Below are 23,734 nucleotides of genomic sequence, written 5' to 3'. Positions count from 1 at the left end.
AAATTTTGCAACCAATAAATTATGTTTCGTTTTCACTCGTTTTGTCCAGACTGAGTTTTTATATTTTCAATACATTTTTCTATTTTGAATAACAGTTTTTTAAAATGCTTCCATAAGCCATAAGCTAAATCATTCTACGTTATTAAACAATTAAAAAATCCAAAGCTTATTGATAAGATATGAGTTCTGCTGATATAAAGAATATTTTTAAACAAGTTTGAAGATTTCCTTTGATATAAAGAGTAGCAGCATTATCTTATTTTTTTTATTTGTTTGTTGTTAGCAAAACAATCAATCTTCGATTTTTTTGGGTAAATCCGAAACACATTTCAGGATTTTGATACCGGATGCAAAGGCAAAACAGTTTCTAATGCAACAACAAGCAAGGCAAGAATAATTTATCAAACTGAGATTACTTTTATTTATCAATATGAATAATTGAGGTTTTCTTTTACGTTGCTGCACCTGACTAGTTTATCATGCACACTTCTTTCAGCTGCTGATAAATCAGAAAAATTGCCTGAAAAATGACAGATATTGTGTTGGGAGCTAGTTCAACGCATAGTAATTGGAATGGTTTAAGGGAAGAAACATAAATAGAAGACAATGAAAATAAACACTTTTTTCTTTTGGATAATATTTTCTGGGATCACGTTTTCTGGATTGCTTGCTTCTGAAAATGATTTATTACCGGGCAGTAAGTATTATTAAAGAGAGACAATGATTAATTTTTTGTTTTACACTGAATTTTTAAATTTTTTCATTTTTTTCGTTCCAAAAAATGATTTATTTAGTGATAGTTATATTGTTCTCTTTTTCAAAATGTTCGATTTTAGAAATTTTTATTGGAGGTTAATTTTTAACCTTTTTTGAGAATTATTTTATTTATGTTTTTTTTTTTTTTTTTGTAAATAATTGGTTTTTGGAAATTACCTGTTTTCTCTAGTTTAAATTTACAACGTTCGATCTAGAACATTAATCTGATATAATAAAAAGAATTTATTCGTTCAGCTATCTGTTACTCAACTAAATAGGAATATTCGGATTCTATGTTCTTCAGGTACTTCTATAAACTAATTTTTAAAAAATGTCTCGAATCTGACAGAAATGAGGTAAATGAATACGTGTACGTGATGAATACGTGATGAAACTGCATATGAAATATACATATAGCTCTATTTTCTTCATTAAGAATTTTTCGTATTATAAAATACAGAACGATATCAAATTCTACTTTTTAATTTATATTTTGATAAAAGGAAACATTTCATCGCAACTAAATATAATATACATCAAGACTTATGTTTTCTGTAATCATAAATTATAATATATTACACTACATAACTTATATGTATTATAGAAAATATCGAAAATTCCACTCATTGGTTTACGATTTATAATACTAGTTTACATTAACTTGCATTTAATAAAAAATCAAATCAATATAAAAAATACACAGTGATTTATTTATGCCTGGTTTAGTTTATAGCTCTGGGTTTTGCGAATTTAACTAATTCTTTACGTTATTTAAAAGCTTTTTCCCAGTTAGAAAATAATGCTATCCATTAATTGTTTAGAAATTAGCTTTTGATTTTTTTATTAAAGTAAAACCTTGAATACAAAATCAAAAAACGTTTCGTTCTGATATTGAAATATGCCTTTCATTTCAGCTATCATTGATGGCGATATTATGATAGGTGAAAATGAAGATCCATGGGTGAGTACAATTTATGAATTGGTAAATTCATGATTTGTGCTGTTTATTAATTTATATTAGCCAAATGTTCTGAAAGTAAATCCGAGTCGATCTAAAGCCAGGATGTGTAAGCCAGGAAATAGTTTAGAAGGAATTGTAAAGGTATTGGATAAAATCTTAAAAAATTAGGAAAAGGAAATTTAGAAAAATTAACAAATTTAGGAAAAGTACAGAAAATAGGGGAAATGATAGGGTAATTAATAAAGCGTTTTTAGGGGGGGGAATGCAAGAATAGATACAGAAGCATGAATATTCAATGTAATTTGATAATTCTTTTTTCTACTTTGCCGTAAGGATAATTATTTCACTTTGATTATATCTCGGTATGTTAACTTTAATAGAAGTTGGGAAAAAGTAGAATTTCACCAAAACTGACTTTTTTAAAAACAATTAGTTTATTTTAATATTATTTTCTAAAAATTACATAATAAAAATACAAATTACAGTTATATATTATAATGGGAAATGTAATAATTATATTATAATATTTTGTGAGAAAATAGAAAGATAGTTGTTTTTTTTTCAATCCATCAAAAAGATTTTAAAATCAAGACAGTACAAGCTAATCAAGGATATCTGGCCATTATGTAAATATAATCAAATTTGGAATGGAGAGAGAATTCACGTTTATTTTACTCCTTACATTAAATGTAATTGTAAACTTTTAAAAAATTTTAAAGGTTTATACAAATGAAATGAAATTAAAATTCGAAATAAATCCAGACCATTTTTCCATCGGTTACAGGCAGTCAATTTTCGATACCATAATGGCATATAATAGAATTATCATTTTGTGTAACTTTTTCAAGAGCCATTGAATAACCTTGAATCAATGTTATTGCTTTGATAATCGTAACAACACTGAGACTTCTGAGGTAAGCAAATGATAATAAAAAGCTTATCTGAGCATTTGAATGATTCAATAGTACGCCATAGATTGCAAACTAAATAATCGCGAATGTCAAAGAGTGTTTCTAAAGTGCAATCAGTTCGATTTATTTATTTATCTTTTATTAGATAAATCTGTAAAGTTCTTTAAATTAGATAGAAATCATAAGATAAGTAGTTTACATTCTCTATACAATCGCTCCAATTTACAAATATTGTGAATATATTCTTAGCAATTCATCACTTCATCACGATTAAGATATAAATATGGGAATAAGAATATAAGAAGTTTTTTTTAATTATTATTACAAGCAAAGTTATTATATATCTATCATTCTAATAGGAAAAAATATATTCAGTGTTTGAGTCATTACACTTTCGGAATTATAATAAAAATGTCTTATATAGTCTTATATTTTGGAATGTTTCATATAGCCAGGGAAAAACTTTTTATTAAAATATGAACAATTTTTCAGATTAAATTAACAAAGCAAGACGCAATTTTTTGTTTCGAAAAATTAAGAATTATTAGAAAATTAAGCATCTAAACTTATTTTATTGATATCTGTAGTATTTAGAATTTTTAATTGCCATTTCAAATCTTGACCAATAATTATATTCTTAGTTCCATTCATGCACTTAAAATGCTTATGTTGTACATACGGAGGCCATTTTTCAAAAATTCATCAATTAGGATAGTTCACCTTACCCTCCGAATTCCACGTATAAATATACCACAACAACACGGTTTAGCGTCCTGCCGTAGAATTTTAATTAGATTTAATAATTAGATTTCGTCATAATAGTTTTTTCGGAGGAAGAGATTAATTCATATTTAATTGAAATGCGTTAAATGCACGTAATTTAATCCGCAAATTTTATTTCGGAAATTATTGATCATCCTGTAGGAGGAATATTGGCTCATTCATATAGCACAGCGTTGTAGAATGTTAATTTAGATAACATTTTTCGGCCAGTTTCATCTTGAGTCATATTAAGGTACAGAACAAAATAACTTGTAAAAATTGAAACTTCAATCGTAAGCTGATAATCCTCAAGTGGAAACTTCACTTCAATGATACTTCAATAGAAATTGGCGTGAATTGAGTCACTCTCGGTGATTCATCTATGTTGAAAGGATTGCAATATTTTATGAATCAAAATATTAGATAAGAAGTTATTTGTTAATTAAAATACAAACAAGCGATGCAAAAATACCCTTTTATACATAAATTTAAATCTTAATTTGGTAAAAATGTCTATTATTCAGATGCAATTAGTTAATTAACGAGGAACTCGCATGCCAGTTATAATTCTTGTTTGACTTTATTGCTTCAGTTTTATTCTAACAAAACATAGCTGATTTTTCGCATGATGTACCTGAACTTTTCCAAGGTCATGTGATTAGTTTGACTCATATGTGGGATCAATTTGATTATTAGGGCTTAAAAAATTATCTGCTGAACTAAAGACTTACCTACACAGATGGTTTATTTGATGGTCTTTTTTGAAGATAGCACAGTTCGAAAAAGGGGACTGCACCTTAAGAAATGAGCTGTAGTTGGAACTAAGGATAAAGTCATTCAGACTTTACATTTCCATTCTATAGTCATTCAAGAAAGTTTTTGTCAATAACGTCAAGTTAAAATTTTGAATTTAAATTCAAGTTAATGATGAGGATATGCAATATTCTTACAAATAAGCAAGACTATGTAATTTAATTAAATAAAAACAGCATTATTTGCCCATTTATATATCCTAATTCAAAGTAATGTCATGTAATGATCTAGAAGTTAACATTAAAGTTTTTTTATTACTATGCAATGCATAAAAATACATCATAATATACATGAATTCGAGATTCATTCCTGGTGACCAATTTGTCTGCCAGGAAAACAGGCTTGTATAATTTCAATTAACTTTTTTACGTATTCTCTCACTAAAATATTTTTAATCATCAAATTGTAATAGATATCTAGTGATGTTATTTTACTAGCCTTGTAACTGCTTTGTTTATTGTGTATATGAAATTTTATAATAGAATTGAGTAAAAAACAATGTGTAAAAATATTTTTTTAAAAAAATTACCACAATTCAGGAAACATTGGCTCAATTAAATCTATTTTATCAAAAAATTTAAATTTTTAAATGGTGTTGAAATCAGATTTCTGCAATTACATGCTTAGGGAAATCATTAAAAAAAACGCTAGCTTTTCGTTTAATTTTTCATTAACTAAAATGCTATTTACAATTTTTGAAAAAATCACATTACCGCTCATCAAAATATATCGATACTAAATTTAATAACTCTAAGTGAAATGGTCTTCCCTGTGGAACACGAACAAACTAACAGACTCGCGTACTTCTTCATTATTAGTAGAGATTAAAAGTATTTACTGAGTCTTTTACATTTTGTTTAATGAAAATTAGAAATCCTACTTTATTATATAACCTCGTATACATCTTTTTTTATCAGGGTGAACTTTAGAAAAGTATACTTTTTGCATGCAATACCTCTGTGAAATTTTCATTATGGATCATTCAACAAAATAGCTGAATATTCAATTTAGAACATTTTTTTTTTGTATCATCATCTCACTTTTTTTTCTATTATTTACAGGACCGTCGTGATGGCCCACTTGTAGATATGCGGGAGAAAAGATGGCCTCGTGCTGTGGTTCTCTATGACTTAAACGAAACTATTTATAGTAAGTATGTGGGTTAAGCTACGTTTTAGAAGAAAAAAAAATGATTAAAAAAACTTATTCCATTCTATTCTCCACATATTTCTTCCGAAAATTGGTTCTGGTAACTGATAGATTATTAAAATAGAAAAAATGTGTTATTTTTGTTCAAAATTATACTGAAATTTCAGAAATTTTGACCTTTGACACTCTGAAACAGTAATATACAACGATGAGCTAAATTTTAAAGCTGTTTAAAGCTGATATAATATTTGTATCAGATTGAATTGGTATCATCCGATCGAAACTAAATAATACAAGCAGATTATCAATTGAAACCAAAAATTGATACCGAGTACCTGATACTTCTCTTCTGCATCAGTTTTGTATACCTGATACTTTTGCGGGACTGATACAAAGTAGCAAGGTCGATACATTATTGTCCATCTCTAGAAGCGAAATGCCAATTTGAAATTATATTCGTATCACTATCAGCAATTAGTTTCCGCTAGGATTGAGTGATAATGATATAAAGTATCAAGATGATACTTGTATCAACATGATACAGTGTATCTACGCAAAATAAATTCCATAATATCATTAAAAAATAAACCTCAGGTATCTATTTTCTAATTGCATGTTTTATTTTGCAGTATTGTAACTTCACTTTTTAATTCTTCATGTAAATTGTGCAGATAAAAAAAATTGAATCTTTCTTAACTTTCAGCAATGAAAGAAAATAGAAGATTAAATATCTTCTAAAACAATGAAAATATTTAAAATTCATTGTTAAACAGAAAAGTATGGTTGCAAATTATGCATAAAAAATATCTTTAAAAATTTATTAAAATTAGAGAAAATTGTACAGAAATATTAGTATAATTGAAAAGAAGAGCTCTTGATTTATAAAATGGTGTAGTATAATTTTTGTTTAAAAATTCCTTTGGAAATTAAAGAGGAAAAAATATCCAGTTTTTAATTACTTAAATCAGTAATTAAATTTTTTGAAAGATTGTTAGCAGTTGCATTCAGAGGCTCTAAAGTATATTTGTATCAAATTTGGTGTCTGTAATCCAAACGCTTTTCCCTATAGAACACCAATGCACACACACACACACACACACACACACACACACACACACACACACACACACACACACACACACACACACACACACACACACACACACACACACACACACACATACACACACACACACACACACACAAACACACACACACACACACAAACAAACACACACACACACACACACACACACACACACACACACACACATATATATATATATATATATATATATATATATATATATATGTATAACCCCATGTTGAAGTGTAAATCAAAATTTGTTAAAAACTATATACTTTTGCATAGTTTGCCCATATATAAACTATTGCATACTTTTTTCTTAAATTGTATCTTTAAATATTTTCTGATTCGAAATCCTTGAACAAAAATTTTAATGAATAAATTTTAACTATTCTAACTACAAAAAAAGTGCACATTTCAATAAAATGAAAAACCGAAGCCATAAAAATAGTTAAATTTTCCCAATTTAAAAATGATATCATCCATATATGTTCACTCACTTCATTCGTTCGCTTGTCCAAAATATATTCTTTAAGATTTTCAATTATCATTAACAAACGCGAATGATTTTTGAAAACTCTCTTTAACTTATTTCAGGTGTGTGGGATTTATATGTAATTCGGGAAGCCATACTGGAAATTGAAAGAGGAACCTGCATTAAGTTTGTGCGGAGGAAACATGAAAAGGATTATATTTATATTACCCCTTTCGGCGGGTAAGTAATAGATAACGCGATCAAATGACTACAGCACTTGCATTGTCAAATGTGAGAATAAAATGAAAATCAGAACATCACTTAAAACTTTCAGTTCTGCTTTAATCAGAAGAAATGTGAACAGAACTGAAATATACTTAATTAAATGAAAAATATATTTATTTTAATGAAGTCTTTAATAATAGAACGCGAAGATTCTCTTCTTAGTCTTTTTTGTTTGCACTGTTGATTTCAGTGATAAATTATATTTAATTGGAATAATGAACTTTTTTTTAACAAGTTTTCCTTAATTCGCTTTCTGTTCTGTTTCTCTGTTTCGGTATAAATCTTTGAATCGATTTTAAACTAACTTCTAAATGAACTAGATACTTGAAACTTTAAACATAGTTTAGAACTCAGAGGCAATGCGATATTAACTCGCTTCTTTGTCTGCCTGTTTGGTACAAATTTTACAATCAATTAACAATATTCATTGCCGACAGATGGCGCCATGCCAAATCATTAGCTCATCGGGAAGTTAGTTTAAAATCAATTGCAAAATTTCATAAATGCAAGATTAAAAAAACAAAAAGAATTATTTGAATAAAAAAATTAATATATCACATTCTTAAAAAAGATCAAAAGTTAAAACAATTTCGATAATAGATAATAACTTCATACAAATTTATACTCAATATGGATTTTAAAAATTCACAATCCTAAATTTTCAAGACAATATATATGGGGTGAGTATTCTGTACAGGATTATAAATCTGTATGGGGCTAAGAGAAATAATTTATACTTTTTAATCCATTTTAAAACAATTTCTATTTAAATAATTATTTTTTGCTTTCTCAATTTACCTTCAATATTAAGTATTATTATTATTAATTATTTCAATATGGCGTTTGTGTTTTCTAATAAGTTTTTTCTTCTTCTCTTCAAAGCGTAGATGCTGGTCTTACATTGGGCGGCAAGGTGCACAACAGACATTGTCACTCTCCGTTCCACAATGCATCAATAAAGGAACTATCCTTCATGAATTTTTGCACGCTTTAGGATTTTGGCATGAGCATTCCCGCTCCGACAGAGATGAATATATCGAGATCTTGTGGGAAAACGTCATGAATGAAGGTGAGAACTGCATAAATTTGTTTTCTTTGCCGTTTTTTCTATACCTATTACGGGTACTGTATAAATACGAAATACCAGTAGCTTTAGCGATCAGCTGTTTCGACGAGGATATTGGTTATATTTAATTTCAGTAAACCAGTTAGATATAATTTCATAATTCTTTCAGATTAGATATTAAAATTGTGCTATTCTTATAATTGTATCGCTATTGTAACTTGATTTATTTATTCATTTTGTAAAGTATTAAGATATTAAATCGAATTCTTCTTCTTTAGCTTCCAACAATGGAATGAAAATCACGCTGTTGAAAATTTGGCGAATTAAATTTGCAAGATAAAATTGGTATCGTTAAAAAGATAGATATTCTTTTTGGATTTTGAAACATGTAAAAATCATTTTTGTGCTAATTAATATTTTCTGACAAGACAGCGAAGAAACATCAGATTTCAACTTAATTTTTAATTAATTAAAATTCTAATAAATAGAGCATTGGACTTATTGAGAGATCTAATGGTGTAAGTTTGAAATTCTTTATCTGGAAAAAATAGCGTTTTAAGGCCCGTTTTCTTTTCCTAAGATATATGTTGCCCTTTGGAAGTAAGGAATTGAGATATATTTTTTGTCTATTTTATGTGTAAAAAAAGGATTCATTTTATACTCTTTGGTTATCTTTATTTGAAAAATCGTTTTCAATTTCAACTTTAAAATTTTCAATAGGTGATATTCTGGATGTAAATAAATTTATTTCAAATATATGATGTTTAAATTTAGTAATGGTTGGAGCAAAAAATATAATAATTAACACAGAGAACATATACATGAAATATATTAATTATTACTCTCTTCGTCCAGTTTTAGAAGATAGATGTCCCAAATTTTTCTTTCAAAATTAAAGATTAAAAATTTTCAAAAAATTACCTAACCTGTTATTTATTCTTTTAGAAACATATGAAAACAAATTCATCGAGTTTTATTACATATCAAGTTTAATAATTGAATAACAATGATATGTCTATGGCATCATTTCCAAATTGGAAAATGATCCTGAATGGCGTTGGCCATATAAAATCGATAACAGTATTATTTCAATTTTCATCACTTCATTTATTCTAATATTTCTTGTTGTTTATACAAGTATCATTACAAAAATACCTGTAACCAGAAAGAATTAATTCCTCTGGTCGCCTAATTATTCGTTGTATTTCGAACCGACCAAAAAGTACTCCCTGAGCAGGACAACGACAACGGTCCTGCCGAGTCATCCAAGGTTTAAATGAATGATTATTGTTGTAAAAACACTCAAATATTGAAGGTGAAGTTCTAATATTGCCCATTCTCTTCCACTGGAGATGTGTTCCGTTGTCAGAATGAAATAATCCAACCCCACATCATTATTAGGAGCGAGAAACAGATTATTTATCCGGCGAATTCTCATCCACGTACTCATGGGGCATCCATCCCCTCCTCTTCTTTCAGAGTAAGAAGTTGTAACTGAGTTCGAAAAACAAGAAAACAAAATCAAATGCGAGAGATGATCGAATCAAATAATAATTTCTCTCCCTATTCTTTTCTTTCTGTTTCTTTTCCGGATATTTGAGGTTCCAACTTCTTCTAGGAAAAGATATCTTAGCAGAGTCAAACGCATTCGAAAAATAAAAAAACAATATTAAACATTGTCGCTTAGTTTGCTATTTTTTTATTAGAAAATAGAGAGTGGGGCGCAATTTTATTTTTGAAATCGCAAATTTTTATTACTAAATACATTAGAAGACATTTTACCAAATCTCACTTTGTCCTTTCCTTTAAATCGAAATGAAAAGGTAAATTAGGAAGAAATAATTAATAAAAAAACTGTTTTATTAATATTTTTCTTTCTTCTGACAATAAACCAATCTTCAGCACATTCTTTATAAGACTGAAAAGTTTTCTGCTAAAAGAATGATTCACGTTTGATAATTTTTTTTTCTCTACAGAAAAAAAGGCAAACTTCGAAATGCATCTTCCTGAGGCTGAAAACTTTGTAAAATTTCCTTACGATTATTGGTCAGTGATGCACTATGACGCATATGCCTTCTCCAAGGCGCCAAAGTTGCCTACGATGAAGCCAAAGAAGCCAAATGTGCGATTGAGAGATTTGGGTAAGGCCAAGGCGATAGGTGTACTAACGAATACTGATAGAGAGAAATTAAAAGCGTTATATGAATGTGATAATATCAAATGATGAAGTTTATATGTTAATCAATTGTAAATAAATTATACTATTTTAAATCTTTTGTAGTTATTAATTTTAGTACAAGAACAAAATATTTCATTTAAGCAATATATCATAACTCTTTAAGATACTTTAACAAAAATTGTATCAAAAATGTTCGTCCGACAGATCAATGATTTAATAAGCCACTCTTTTCTGCAAATCGAATCATGTATCTTTCACAGAAATTCAATTATTCACGAGGTCATTTAGGTTTTTGATATAAACTATGATAAATTACTCAATGCATTTTCTCAGGAATGACATTAAAAATATTCTAAATATTTTTAAAAAGTTTTCTTTAAAAAAAAAAAAAAAAAAAAAAAAAAACTAATATTTTTAAATTATTTTCGTGTATACGTAATATAGAGAAAGCACAGAAATCGTCAAAAAATTCGAATTCGAGATTTTGACGAATCTCCATGTTTTAAACCTTCTTGAGTTCGAAAAACACATTTTTGAAAAAGGGCCTTGCGTCTGTCTGTTTGTCTGTGGCAAAGATAACTCAAAAACGGTTTCAACAAAATGGTTGAAGTTCGGAACACGGTCTTTTCACCAAATTTTTTCAGCAGCTTTCATTTAAATTCTGAATAAAATATATTCAAAGGAAGTCCGTCTGTATGGCATTTCGAATATAAGTTCACACGATAACTACAAAATGAAGAGAGCTAGATAGATAAGATTCAGCAAATAAATTTAACATCTTTAGAGTAAACATCTGTCAAATTTTGAGCTAAACCCAACAAGACGTTGCATGTATGGCGATTTGTACTTTCAAAAGCATGTAAACTTGATAATTCAAAAACGCAAGGTCTTAAATATATCAAATTTGGTTTGGGGGTTTGTGACTACAATTGCAGTTGTGTATCAAATTTCTGTTTCAAAACGTGTCTAAAACAAAAATTTGATTTTTAGATACTTCAAACGCATGCCAGAAATTAACTGCCAAACAAATGGCTAAGGATGACACGATAGATTCCGTAAAAATGCTAAATTCATGTCAAAAGTTAACATTTCGTAACTATTGTACGACAATACTATGTAAAGCGTTCTCTGGCACAACAAATTTATTAAAAAGATGAGTTTGGGGAGACACTTCCAATGTTTTTTTTTAATTATAGCTACGAAAATATACATTTAGATGTAATATAATGAATATTAATGATATGAAAAATCACACATCCCTTAAAACGTTTTTAAGATTTAATTATCCTGAGACCAATATAAACGGGAAATTAAAAATCAATTTTAATTATGAGCAACTGAGAAGAGAATTAAGTTAAGATAGTAAAGTTTTTTTAAGTGATTATGATGGAAACATATGAAAATGTTCCAATTTTTTTTAATAATTTTTTGTGGAAAGGGTATTTCACAACGTGTGCAAAATATTACAGTTTATATATTTGTACAAAGATGCTTTTCAACAAAAAAAAAAAAAAAAATCTCTGATATTTAACAAGCTATACACTAACAATTTAATTCCAAAACCATAATTCAAATTTGGTTTTTATTTTATGATACAAATATACAAGAAAATATAACTAAGATCATATTAAGACGAAACATTAGTTTGCAAATCACATTCATAAAACTTGTTTATTTTTTGGATATCCAATTCTGAGAAAACACCTTGGGCCTGCCCGTAACCAAGTTGCCTCAGCGGTACATGTTCATTCGAAGGTTTCAATGTAGGCAAAGATCGATCTAGAGCAAACATATAGGCCCCATAATGCATTATAGATTCATAATCATAGCCAAGATCCAAGAGGTCAATTTCTGAAGGACGCATCTTTGAAAAATTTGGTTCCATACCTAAAAATATTAAATCACAGTTTGAATCTTGAGATGTAGAGTTAGAGAGAAAATTTTCACAAATTCAATTGGGCTATAGAATGCATTTTACTGCCCCAAATGAAACAAAATTTGAACAGAGCTCAAAACCTGGGCTTGACTTTTATTTAATATAAATTAATCAAATTATTTATTAAATTACATTAATAGTGTTGTAACACGAATGTTGTTGTTGATGATGATGATGTCGTGTCCGCGTTACCACAGAAAGGGGATGCAGTAGCTTCTGAGGGTAAAGATCCCTGACCACCCGAGGACAGAAATCTGACTTCTAGCTCATATGAAGACGACACACACACATTCGCTTGCACTATCGCTTTTTACAGGGGGGGGGGGCACATTCACACACCTCACAGATAGAACACAGATGAAGAACAACCTTGCCCGAACCGGGATTCGAACCCGGGACGCCCAGATCACGGGGAACAACCATATAGACAACCTTCGCATTGGCATTATTCGTTAGATAAAAAAAAAGAAGTTAGATCTTGTGTAAATATAATTTAATGATTTTAATTCTTTACCAATAAAATTGTTCTATAAGAACCAAAGAAGTTCTGCTGTACCTATTTAAAAATTCAGACATAGAAAAACATTTACGAGGGGCCAAATCTATTTTATACAACATGATGAAATAATTTTAAAAGACTGAACAAATTATTCGTCTGGGAGTCAAATCTACTTGCTAGAAAGATTTGTAATAAAGATCGTGAAATTTGTAATAAAGATCGTGAAAAGATCGTTTGATAATATGAATGTATCAATTTTACCCTGTGCTGGAGATATGAAATGTTCAGCTATACGAATAACGATATAATGAATTTTGCCGGTTTAATCTCACAGAAGAAATCATTTTTATCCATTTCTTAAAGTAGATTCAAAGATTTGCTAAATTTTAAAGCTTCAATTACTTATTCGCATGATATTTGATGTAAGGGATTGAAGAAATCATCTTTCTGCTTCAATGGACAAATTAAAATTCTCGATTATCGATTTTGGTCGTCGGAAATTTTTGAAATCAACTTTGAATCCTGAAAAAGTAAAAGTTTGTTGTGTTGTTAAAACCACGTTCATCATTGGGCTGCTTTTTTTGAAGAAATCACTGCAACTGAAATTCAAATTTGCTGAACGTCAGTATCATGATATTCTGAAAACCTTAACAACATCCTTATTCCTAGAACTACAACAACATCAGTGCTTATAGAACATCCTTATCATGCAGAATGACCCACATACCCACACTACTTGTTTTGTATAACAACTCTCTTAGTAGCATTTCACAAATTCACTGATGATGAACCGTTATTTTTCAAAAATCCAACCTTCTTTTCTGCGTAATATCCGGGGAGATTTTTGTTTACAAGTATTTCCAAAGGAGAATGTTTATTAGAAAGACACCTGAGATATATCTGAGTCAACCGCGGAAGACAGGATTCATCTTCGTGTTCTGGATTTAAACAGATTCAGTAACAAAAAAAAAAAAAAAGAGTGAGAGAGAGAGAGATTACTGAAGCAAGTGTGAGCGAAGTTACCACTAAAGCAACTTTGCTCATTCTAGGAGCAGACTTTCCAAATAAGTATATAAAATATTTATGTGCTGGTATTACTGTGACTTAATATATGTTTCTTAGCAAGAGATATTGATCGATATTTCCAAGACATCGTTTGATGTTCTGAATGCCATTTTAATACTATAAAAATATCATAATGATATTGCAAAACAGATAATCTTACTTAATTTTTACTAATGTGAAATAGCGTCACCTTTTAGTGAATTTTTATTTTAAATATTTTTATTTAACAAATTATTAGAGTATCAACTGAAATTTACTGTAATTTCACACAATGACTTAATAAATAACATTTAAATGATTAAATTTTGTTGACGTAAATTTTGGCTCTTTCGAAACAACTGCATACCATCAAGAAATCTAAAAAATGCTTTATCTTCAGTTAACCATGCACCGGTGACATACATTTCATACAATTAACAAAACAAATTGCAAATCATTCGAAAGAAGAGTAGCTAGGATAAAATTAAAATATGCTTTAGATAATTTCTGTTATTTGGAAAAAGCTAAATTATCTTTTAAAAATATATAAAATATAATTGTCATTTTAAAAGTTGAAGTGAGAGAAAAAATATGCATACCAGGTACTATATTATCCCACAAAACACGAACATGGTCATCTCTGTCATAGCGAGTTTGCTCGTGCAAAAACCCCAGTGAATGCATCATTTCATGCAAGATAACGCCCTTTTTCATGCAGGTATCAGATTCCAACGATAAAGATTGCACTCCACCAACTTTCCCTAACTCAGAAAAGCATCTATAATAAATAATAGCATTTATAATAAAAAAAGCAATACTCCAGTTTTCGTTATACAATTGTATATGTACATTTCCATACATAAGAATATAAAATTTGAAATGCTCAATCCTAAACAAGACTATACTATATTTTGACTTAATTAATTTACTTTATTAATATTTTTAAGTAAATATTTTTGATAACAGAATAGGGTTGTTGTAACAAAGTACTCGAGCTCACACTTTGGAATTTAAGAATTATTTGCACAAGTATCTTTGTTTAGATTTTATGTTGATCTTTGTTAGACTTGATTTAATTATTTTTTAAATTCTACATAGAATTGTGATTTTACATATTTAAAAAAATTAATGTGTAACTGTACATTCAACTCAGGACTTGTTATTTATTAAATTTGTTTCTATATTACATCAAATTTTTAATTCTATGCACATATAAGAGTATTAATAGTTACTTAAAAAACTTGTAAAATTCTTGAGATAATTTTTATATGCACATTAATTAGTTCATATACGAAAGTCTGCATATACGAAAAGTAAGCGATAAAGAATTCCTTAATAAATTCATATCTGAAATTTTTACTCCCTGAAAGCAAAATCAACTGCAAAAATATCTGTAAAACAAATCATGATAACATCCATGAATTTTAGCAAATTATATTTAGATAAATATGTTTATGATTCCAAAAACAAATGAAAAATTGATATATTATGGCTAGCACGCGCTTTTATATTACTTCCACAGATAATAAACTAAACAGATAAAAAAAATCTCGCAAAAGTACTTTTTTTGTGTTTTGTTGATATAAAGACGCAATGTAAATTTAAAGTTCATTCTCTTTATGTCCACTTCAATTGTGTCAAATTTTGAGTTTATTATTTTAACTTATGTAAGTAAAAAAAAAAGTTAATGGCTGTTGTAGCTTTCTGTAACGTTATGTATAATTTATTCGATATGTAAAATCAATAGAAAAAGTTTTGAAAATTTTGCAGGATTTTCTTCTTTAATTTAGTTTAGTCATATGAACGCCCGATTTTGAAGCAACATGACCGCAAATTTGGATAGACATCATAGTGTGTAGCGAAAGCAAAAAGAGCACAGAACATAACAGCCATCCCCCCTTCTCCCCAGTCGTCATCAGTAGTGACTTAGAAAGTGTGAATGTCGCCCGGCATTTGTTTTATTTTTCCTAATTGGCTTTATAAAGGACACACAAAGAAGCCTGAAGGTGACACATGCAACATTTATAAACCGCTTGCCCCCTCTTCCATATGTCTTTAGAATCAACATTTTAAATCGTGATCAACAAGCCATAATAACTATTTTGTACTGAAATGATTATATATTTTTGTTTTCATTTGAAAATACAAAATATGGTTTTATTTTCTTGCTTTGTGTAGTTTTAATATTTTTAAAAAGTTTGTTTAAATTAGAAGTCAATGATTATATAAATAAAAATATCTTTTATAGACAAATTAAGACTGCAATTTTTATTTTAAAAAATCTAAAAGAGATAAAAATCTATAAGTGATATTGAATATTATTTAAAACGAAGTAATTTTAAAAATTCAACAGCACAGTACGAATACCCCATATCACTGTATATTTCTACGTAATCGTCTTCATCTGTTCTTTCTACCCATTTGATGCAAGTGTGTTTTTCGAACTTATCCATGGTAGATCGAATCAGTTCTATGTCACTCTCAGCTGTAAAAAAAAAGTAATGCATTATATGTACTTCATAAAATCGGGTGTATCTACAACAATTCAAATAAATTCCTTTAAAAGCTTTAATTGTGTGGTGTGTTAAATTTTAAAGAATTAATTTGAATGCGAAAGTACAATAGAAATCGCGATATTTTGTAGGAAGGAGCGAGCCATTGAAAATTCAAAAAAAGCTACGACGCAAAAAAATGAGCATGAGTCCACGTTCAAGATAAGAAAATCTTTGTTAATTGGTAGAAATTGATGTAAATATTTTTCTTTTGTCTATATATGTATATGAATGTAATAAAATAAAATTATTTAAAAGAAGTAACTGGTAATGAAACTGAATAGTATAATTTATTATATTGGAAATATAATTAAATTATTTGAAATTATAAGCATTGTAAATACTGCTATGTCTTTTAATTTTCTAATTATTATCTGCTACGTTAATTTTCTAATATAAAAATGAAGACGAAACGGCTACAGAAAATTCTCATTGCTGTTTCGAAATAGAATTTTAATATTTGCCAAGAGTTTTTATTAGTTCAAAGTAAGCATGTATTGGTTAAAATAAATTTAAAAAAACAAAGTGCTATTTTAATGTCATACATTTTATTAACAAAAATAATAGAAATAAATTATGAAATACTATTTTGACTTATGTTATAACAAAATAAAAAAACGCAAATAAAACATACCAAACATACCAAAAACACCTTTTTTCTAGTAAAGTCTTCAATTTTTTTTTCTAGATATTATTCTTAACAAGCTGCCCTAAATATGGCTTTACATCATAAATAATCATTCATACATAAAGATAAGATATAAAAATAAAGATATAAAAATACTTTTTTTTTCTAAAATTAGAATAATAGTTTGTTGAAGTAATAAATAAAAAAAATTCTTTTGGAATTAATCACAACATAAATGTTTACAGGCATATTACTAATTTATCTTTATATAAGTATAATTATTAAACATTAGAGTTCAGAAAAGCTGTCACATATCATTTTATTTTTGCCATAATTAGCTTTTAATGTCAAGCATAAAATTTCAGAGGAAAACCTTTTAGAATGTTTTATATGGTTTCTTTTATGCTTCGATTTCCCCTCGTTTTTTTTAAATCTAATAATAAAATTTTACGAAAATGGCACAAAAAATAATTTAAGTTTAGTAAAAATATTACAGCAAATTTATTTTTGTTAAATTTTGTACACATTATGCTCAAAAGTACGGAAAAACAGCTGCATCGTCAATATAATTACTATTAGTTTTGTGTCTCTCTCTTTGGCATCGTGTTGTTGATGAAACGGCTTGCATATCTCAACAAAGTGGGTGACAAGATCCAAGATAATAAACATTTTTTATACACATGATTTATATATTTAAAAAGTATAGTTAAAAACCAATAAATTGTGTTAAAATTTAAAGGATTTCGAATGTTTAGCTCGAAACATAGTAACTTTATAATGCACCGATTTCGGGTTGTTTTTCTTGTCTTCATCTGCTGTAGCATTTTGAAAATAATGAATGATTGTATTAAGCAATTTACAGGAAAAATATGTCAAAAAAGCATATTTCTGTCAAAAATATGTCAAAAAAGCATATTTCACTTTGTTAAAATTTAAAACTTCTTTCTTCAGTAATGTATATTTATTTATTTTCTTTCTGTGAGCTTAATATTATTTTTTAAAATTTACCATTAACAACAGAAAAACGCAAAAAACAAATAAACAATGCAATATCAGTTTAAAACGCATAAATACAAACGAAATTATTGAATTGATAAAAAGTATTGTTTAAAATTGCTTTAAAATATTTTGAAGCATTTATTAAAATTAGAGAAAAATTTATGGTTATAAAATTGTTATCACTAAAAAGTTGTTTTTTTTAAATTTAAAATGATGTAAAAAAGATTTTTATGCACAAATATGGTTTGAAATCATCGGTAAATAATGTAGTAATAAAATCAGTAAATAATATAAATAAAATCGGTAAATAATAATTAGCAATAAATAATAATAATAAAATCGGTAATAAATAATTAGCAATTCGATTAATTTTAATCAAAAATCTAATTCAAATTCAGAAAAATCCTTTTTCAACTATTATACATTGCCTTTCGTATGATTTTTAAATCATATATAACACATGATTCAATTACAGATAATATACAGACTATGAATATTATCGTGTAAAAGTTTCAAAATCAACATGCAAATTTAATTTTTGTTCCAGTATTGCTGCAATCTAAAAAAATATTTGATTATATCTAAAAACATTAAAACCCAGAACCATTTTATGTTACGTGATCTCAATTTTATAATTACTATTTATCAGCAACGTTTCCACAGCAGATTCGTTATAACATATCTAATATAATGTCGCAAATAAAATAAAATTTGAGGAAATGTAGTTTTCGAAAATAATTCAATTTATCTTTAAAGACAAAAAAAATAAAATAATAAATAAATAAATAAAGGAAAAAAAGAGAAGAAAATGAAAAGAAAAAAGAAAGAAAGAAAAAGAAACGCTTATAACATCGCATCCAAAATAAAGATTAAATCCCAGAGAAAGAGAATCTGAGGCTTCACTCTGATATTTGGTAAACGACTGCAGCGCCATCTCATTTAATTTGCTTGTACTGGAACTAAGCAAAATCCGCGAAAGCTCTTTCTCTGTGGATTACACATACAAATAAATAAATAAAAAACTAGAGTACGTGCAATTTCTAGAATTTTTTGATGAGTTTTTCTCATGCCGTTATTAACATTGCTTCTGCTTTTTTGATTTTATTTATTAAACTATTTATTTCCCTTCGAGATATTAAATTGTGTTGGGCATTTAGCCATTTTCGAAGTTGGAATTTCTAGTACTTATTTCATAATGTTTTTGCTTATTTATTTAAATGTGACTATATAATTATCTGAGTTGGAGAGCAAAATTTGGTATTAAAGTTAAGTAGGGTTTAAATTCACCCAGCTGCAATCTATCCAGTAAGACCACGCATGTGCAGGAACTATACAGTAGCAAGTATTTGGCCCGTCAAGACAAGAACTTGGCTGTTATCCGCCTGTACAATTGTCTTTTTGCCCATGCGGGACTTGAATCTGATAACTGGCTGTGTGTGAACCCACCTTTAATTTTCTCAAATTTTAACATCAAAATATTCTCTTACACAAGTGAATGGTTATTTATTCTTAAGTAAAATCTATTTTTTTTTATGATGTGTATTATTGATTTCAGCAATTATGAGAAATGACCAGGAAATTTTGTTCTTCAAATGGAATATACTGTTCATAAAATACAAGGATCTGCTACTTACAATATATTTCATCCAGTATGTAGGGGACAATTCCATTCGGCCATCTTAACCCTTTGTGTGTGGTTGCATACCTATCCTAAGAAATTTTAAAAAATAAGTAAAAACAAAAGATTTAAAATATCAAAATGCTTTATTATAAATATATTTTCTTTATAGGAGTGAATATATTCGTAAACAAAGGAACTAATGCGAAATCCAAATTGCTAAACAGTAAAAAAAATTATAAATAACAAAATACTAAAAAAAAATACACTTTATGATCATAGGTATATTAAACAGCTGAACAATGTTTACTCATAAGAATCAAAAAGAATGTGAAGATAAATTGTAAAGAGTTAAAAGAAAGAGAAGACGGCTATTAATTTCAAAATTCAGCTTTAACTTCGAAAAAATAAGTTTTATAAATGAATAGTTTTAAATAGTTGGCCAAGTGAATTAGTTATAAATACATTTCTTTCTTTAATGTCTTTTTTATTTTGAAAATATCTATATGACCATGTTTAAATTAATAAAATTCAAATTACTATCTAAATTTTCATTAATATTTGGGCTAACTTCAATTTTTTTTTTAATTCAGACACTTTTTATATAATTTAATAATTTTTCTTTGAAAATATAAAATAAAACGAATAAAAAAATATGAAAATTGGAATAAATTTAAACATAAAATTTAAATAGAATGTTAATTTTACTTGTTTTGTTAAAAAACAGTTTAAAGCTTTTTTTTTAATAAATAAACCTTTTGGTAAGGATGATTTTTATAATTATAATATCAATATACGAAAAATCGTTCTTCACATTTTTCACTACAATAATAATTTTCTGACATTGTAACAAAACTATATATCTAAAACTCAAGAAATATAAAATGGTACAATAACTATTTTATCTTGGAACTAAAAACTACAAATTTTTTTTAAAAAAAGTTTTAATGTCTTACCTTACCGAAAGTTCCATTTCGTAGCAGAATGTCTCCTTCAAAAAGATCTGAATTATCTGCATAAAAGAATTTTTATTGCTAAATAAGTAAGAAAGAAATGTTGCACATATTTTTATCAGTGCATTTATCCATTGTCGCCCTTTAATTTTTTCTCCTATTTATAATGCGGAGAAGAGTTCCTCTTTCCATAGCTGGCAACGTTTCAGTTACCGCTTCAATTCATGTGCGAATCAAAAACGCTTGGAATTTCTGCATTATTCCTTAAGAATAGTCAGTTTCATGTTTTTTCATACTTTGTACTGTAAATAATTTTTTTTTATTTTTGTATTAAACTAAAACCAATTTCATGTAATCTGAGAATCTATTTGTATCCACCAACAAATAGGACAGAAGAAAATGCTTTTATTTTGTTTTTGACTCTGTTTATTTGTAAATAACTGCATTCATTTTACTTATACAAAATAAATTCAGAGGTTAATTTATGTTAGACAAGAATATACTATTTGGTAACTGAATTAATTTCTCATCATTTTACTTTTATGATTCGAAAAAGAATAGACTCCAAGAAAGATTTATATTAATCTTCAGATCTTTTGTAATACTAATTCATACTTTTATTAGAATTTAAAAATTCTCTTTAAAAATTTTTTTACTTTATATTTAAACATAAAATAATTAGCCTTTTTTCTGTTCCTTACCTTATGAAATATAACCATAAACCAGTAAGTATGAAATTATGCATAAATAATTGAATTGGTTTATTCAGTGTAATATTCATTTATACCAAAATAACAATCTATAAATTAAATAGTTTTTAATTTAGTTTGTCCAGATTTAAATTTTATATTTATTTCAATGGTTATTTCTATATTTTGACTTCTGTTAGTTTATTAATATTCCCCAAAACAGTATGAAGTAATTAAAAATGAAAAAAAAAGACCTCGTTGCTTAATGTTTATATTAAAACTTGTTAATAATTATTAAAACATTCATTCTTTCCTCATCCAAAATTGTACGAAATAATAAAAATGTAAAAGATGCCAACTATTTAATGTTTATATTATTATGTAAAGAAACCTTATTATCACATAAATTGCTAATGACAAATTCCTTAAAACGAAATTAAACAAAACCTTTTATATTAAACTAATAATATTTAAGTAAAACTAGATGGATTAAATACACATCTGAAAAAAAGAACTGTTTCTTTTTTAAAACTATAAAATAAAATATACATTTATTTGCTGTTTTTTTGGACAAAACAGTATAAGATCGTTTTTCTCTTATTAAAGATTATCTGAACTTATTAAGTACAAACAGCTATTGTTTATTTATTATTAATTATTTCTCATCAATTTTTATCCTTCTAATTAAAAAAAAACCAATGGCAGAAACCAAAATAAACTCTATTTACTTTATAATAAAGTTAGTAGAACATGCCCAGCTTTGCATGTAATAAGATGAAGTCGGCGAAATCAAAATCACAAAAGGCTAAAATAAAGCTATGTGAACGAAATAAAAAAACTATGATTAATTTTGCGGATTTATTTATTCTTATTTTTTTATTTATATAATTGCTATTACAAGTGACTCTTGAACTACAGACGATAAAAATCAAAACTAATAATTAAAACGAAGAAGTGCGGAAAAAAGAGCAAGTAATAATGAAATTAAAAAATATCGTGCAAACGATAATCCATCTCTGAATTTAAATTATGTTAAAGTAATTTTTATGATTCTTTATTATTATTTTTTTTTATTTAGCATGTGGAAGAAATGAAACTTCCCTAGCAGATAATCCGCGGATTGGTGAAAAAAAATGTTTGAATCCATGAAGAAAACAATTATTTATACAAACGACAAAATTAATTAATAAGGATATACTAAATTAATAATTCTTGTTTTAAAAATAGAGATAAATGTCTGAATAATCATCGTAAAATATTTTTAAAAGATAACGGAATTATAATATTGTATTCAAGAATTTTAATTTCAATTCTTAAAAATTTTCAAAACAATTATTTATTTTCAAAAATTTCTTAAAAATCTTTAAATTATTTTTTTAAATGACATTTCCTTATTTTCTTTTTCAATTGTTCAATTTCCTTAACCGAAATCAGTACAAACGATATTACAGCAAATACACTTGTGAAATCTTTTAGAACAACACAATGTATAAAGTAAGAATTTTAGCAAATTAAATTTTAAAATTCAGACTTCAAGGTACATTGAATCCCCATTATGACTACATGTGTGTCAAATTTCATAACTGCAATAGAGATAAATTTTTCTGGATACCGCAGACATATATGCACATAAACACTCGCACACACTTCCATTTATATAAATACAGATAATTCTCAATACTCAAGAACGAAATTTTCACGAAATTTTTTTTTAATAAATAGTGATGACTAGATATATAAATGATGCTGAAATAAATTTTTTCTATTTAACTGTTAATGAAGCAATGTAGTGCCAATTAGAAATATTGAAAATGAAATTGAAAATAAGTAGCATAACAAATACTTACAGTTTTCCAATGGATGAAATGATCCATGAGAATGCAAAGCTGAATAACATAATTCAGCCAACAGGATAGTTAGAGATATTGAAAGGATCATTATTCAGGTATGAAAGACATTAATCTAAGAACAAATAACCTTCCTCGTGATTGTGTCTTTAATCTCCCGCTATGATAACTGTGAGAAAATATCCACTTGCATTTTTTGCAATCAGTGCTACGAAGAAACGCATAAAAACGAAAGTATTGAAAAATCTCGAAAATAAATGATAGCACACTTGGAGTTTTCTCTTTTTAAGCGAAAATATTTTAATGGAATATTATATATATATATATATATATATATATATATATATATATATATATATATATATATATATATATATATATATATATATATATATATATATACCCTCATCCACATATTAAATTAGATAAAAAATCAAAAAAAAATTTAATATCAGTAATATTTATTTATATTTTGTTTCATTTAATTGTGAATCACAATTATCATACATTTTTTTTTCTCTATTT

General features: G+C 27.1%; 2 protein-coding genes across 2 annotated transcripts; one reads left to right on the top strand and one right to left on the bottom strand.

The window, feature by feature from the left end:
• The first annotated feature begins 347 nt into the window (after positions 1-347).
• Positions 348-10,537, top strand: LOC129981969 (astacin-like metalloprotease toxin 5). Its single transcript, XM_056093044.1, has 6 exons — positions 348-697; positions 1,671-1,717; positions 5,265-5,352; positions 7,037-7,154; positions 8,087-8,268; positions 10,242-10,537. Exons 1-6 carry the CDS (start codon positions 607-609, stop codon positions 10,487-10,489), a joined length of 774 nt encoding a protein of 257 aa, XP_055949019.1. The 5' UTR covers positions 348-606; the 3' UTR covers positions 10,490-10,537.
• A 1,472-nt stretch (positions 10,538-12,009) lies between these two features.
• On the bottom strand, positions 12,010-23,349 carry LOC129981545 (zinc metalloproteinase nas-15-like). Its single transcript, XM_056092418.1, has 6 exons — positions 23,210-23,349; positions 20,677-20,732; positions 19,737-19,812; positions 16,291-16,408; positions 14,523-14,701; positions 12,010-12,331 (listed from the first exon to the last, which is right to left on the bottom strand). The coding sequence occupies exons 1-6, from the start codon at positions 23,298-23,300 to the stop codon at positions 12,072-12,074; spliced, it is 780 nt and encodes a 259-aa protein (XP_055948393.1). The 5' UTR covers positions 23,301-23,349; the 3' UTR covers positions 12,010-12,071.
• Between the last annotated feature and the right edge of the window lie 385 nt (positions 23,350-23,734).

The sequence above is a fragment of the Argiope bruennichi genome, chromosome 8 (genome assembly GCF_947563725.1).
Source record: "Argiope bruennichi chromosome 8, qqArgBrue1.1, whole genome shotgun sequence".
NCBI lineage: Eukaryota > Metazoa > Arthropoda > Arachnida > Araneae > Araneidae > Argiope > Argiope bruennichi.
This window is presented reverse-complemented; position numbering and strand designations above follow the sequence as displayed.

What these genes read in the sequence shown, in the direction of transcription:
- LOC129981545 (XM_056092418.1), bottom strand. Translation starts at nt 23,300, where the DNA reads ATGATCCTTTCAATATCTCTAACTATCCTGTTGGCTGAATTATGTTAT. An exon ending in GAAATGGAACTTTCGGTAAG is followed by an intron (nt 19,813 to 20,676) that starts GTAAGACATTAA and finishes AAAATTTCTTAG; the next exon opens with GATAGGTATGCAACCACACA. An exon ending in CATACTGGATGAAATATATT is followed by an intron (nt 16,409 to 19,736) that starts GTAAGTAGCAGA and finishes TTTTTTTTACAG; the next exon opens with CTGAGAGTGACATAGAACTG.
- LOC129981969 (XM_056093044.1), top strand. Translation starts at nt 607, where the DNA reads ATGAAAATAAACACTTTTTTCTTTTGGATAATATTTTCTGGGATCACG. An exon ending in AAATGATTTATTACCGGGCA is followed by an intron (nt 698 to 1,670) that starts GTAAGTATTATT and finishes CTTTCATTTCAG; the next exon opens with CTATCATTGATGGCGATATT. An exon ending in GGAAAACGTCATGAATGAAG is followed by an intron (nt 8,269 to 10,241) that starts GTGAGAACTGCA and finishes TTTTCTCTACAG; the next exon opens with AAAAAAAGGCAAACTTCGAA.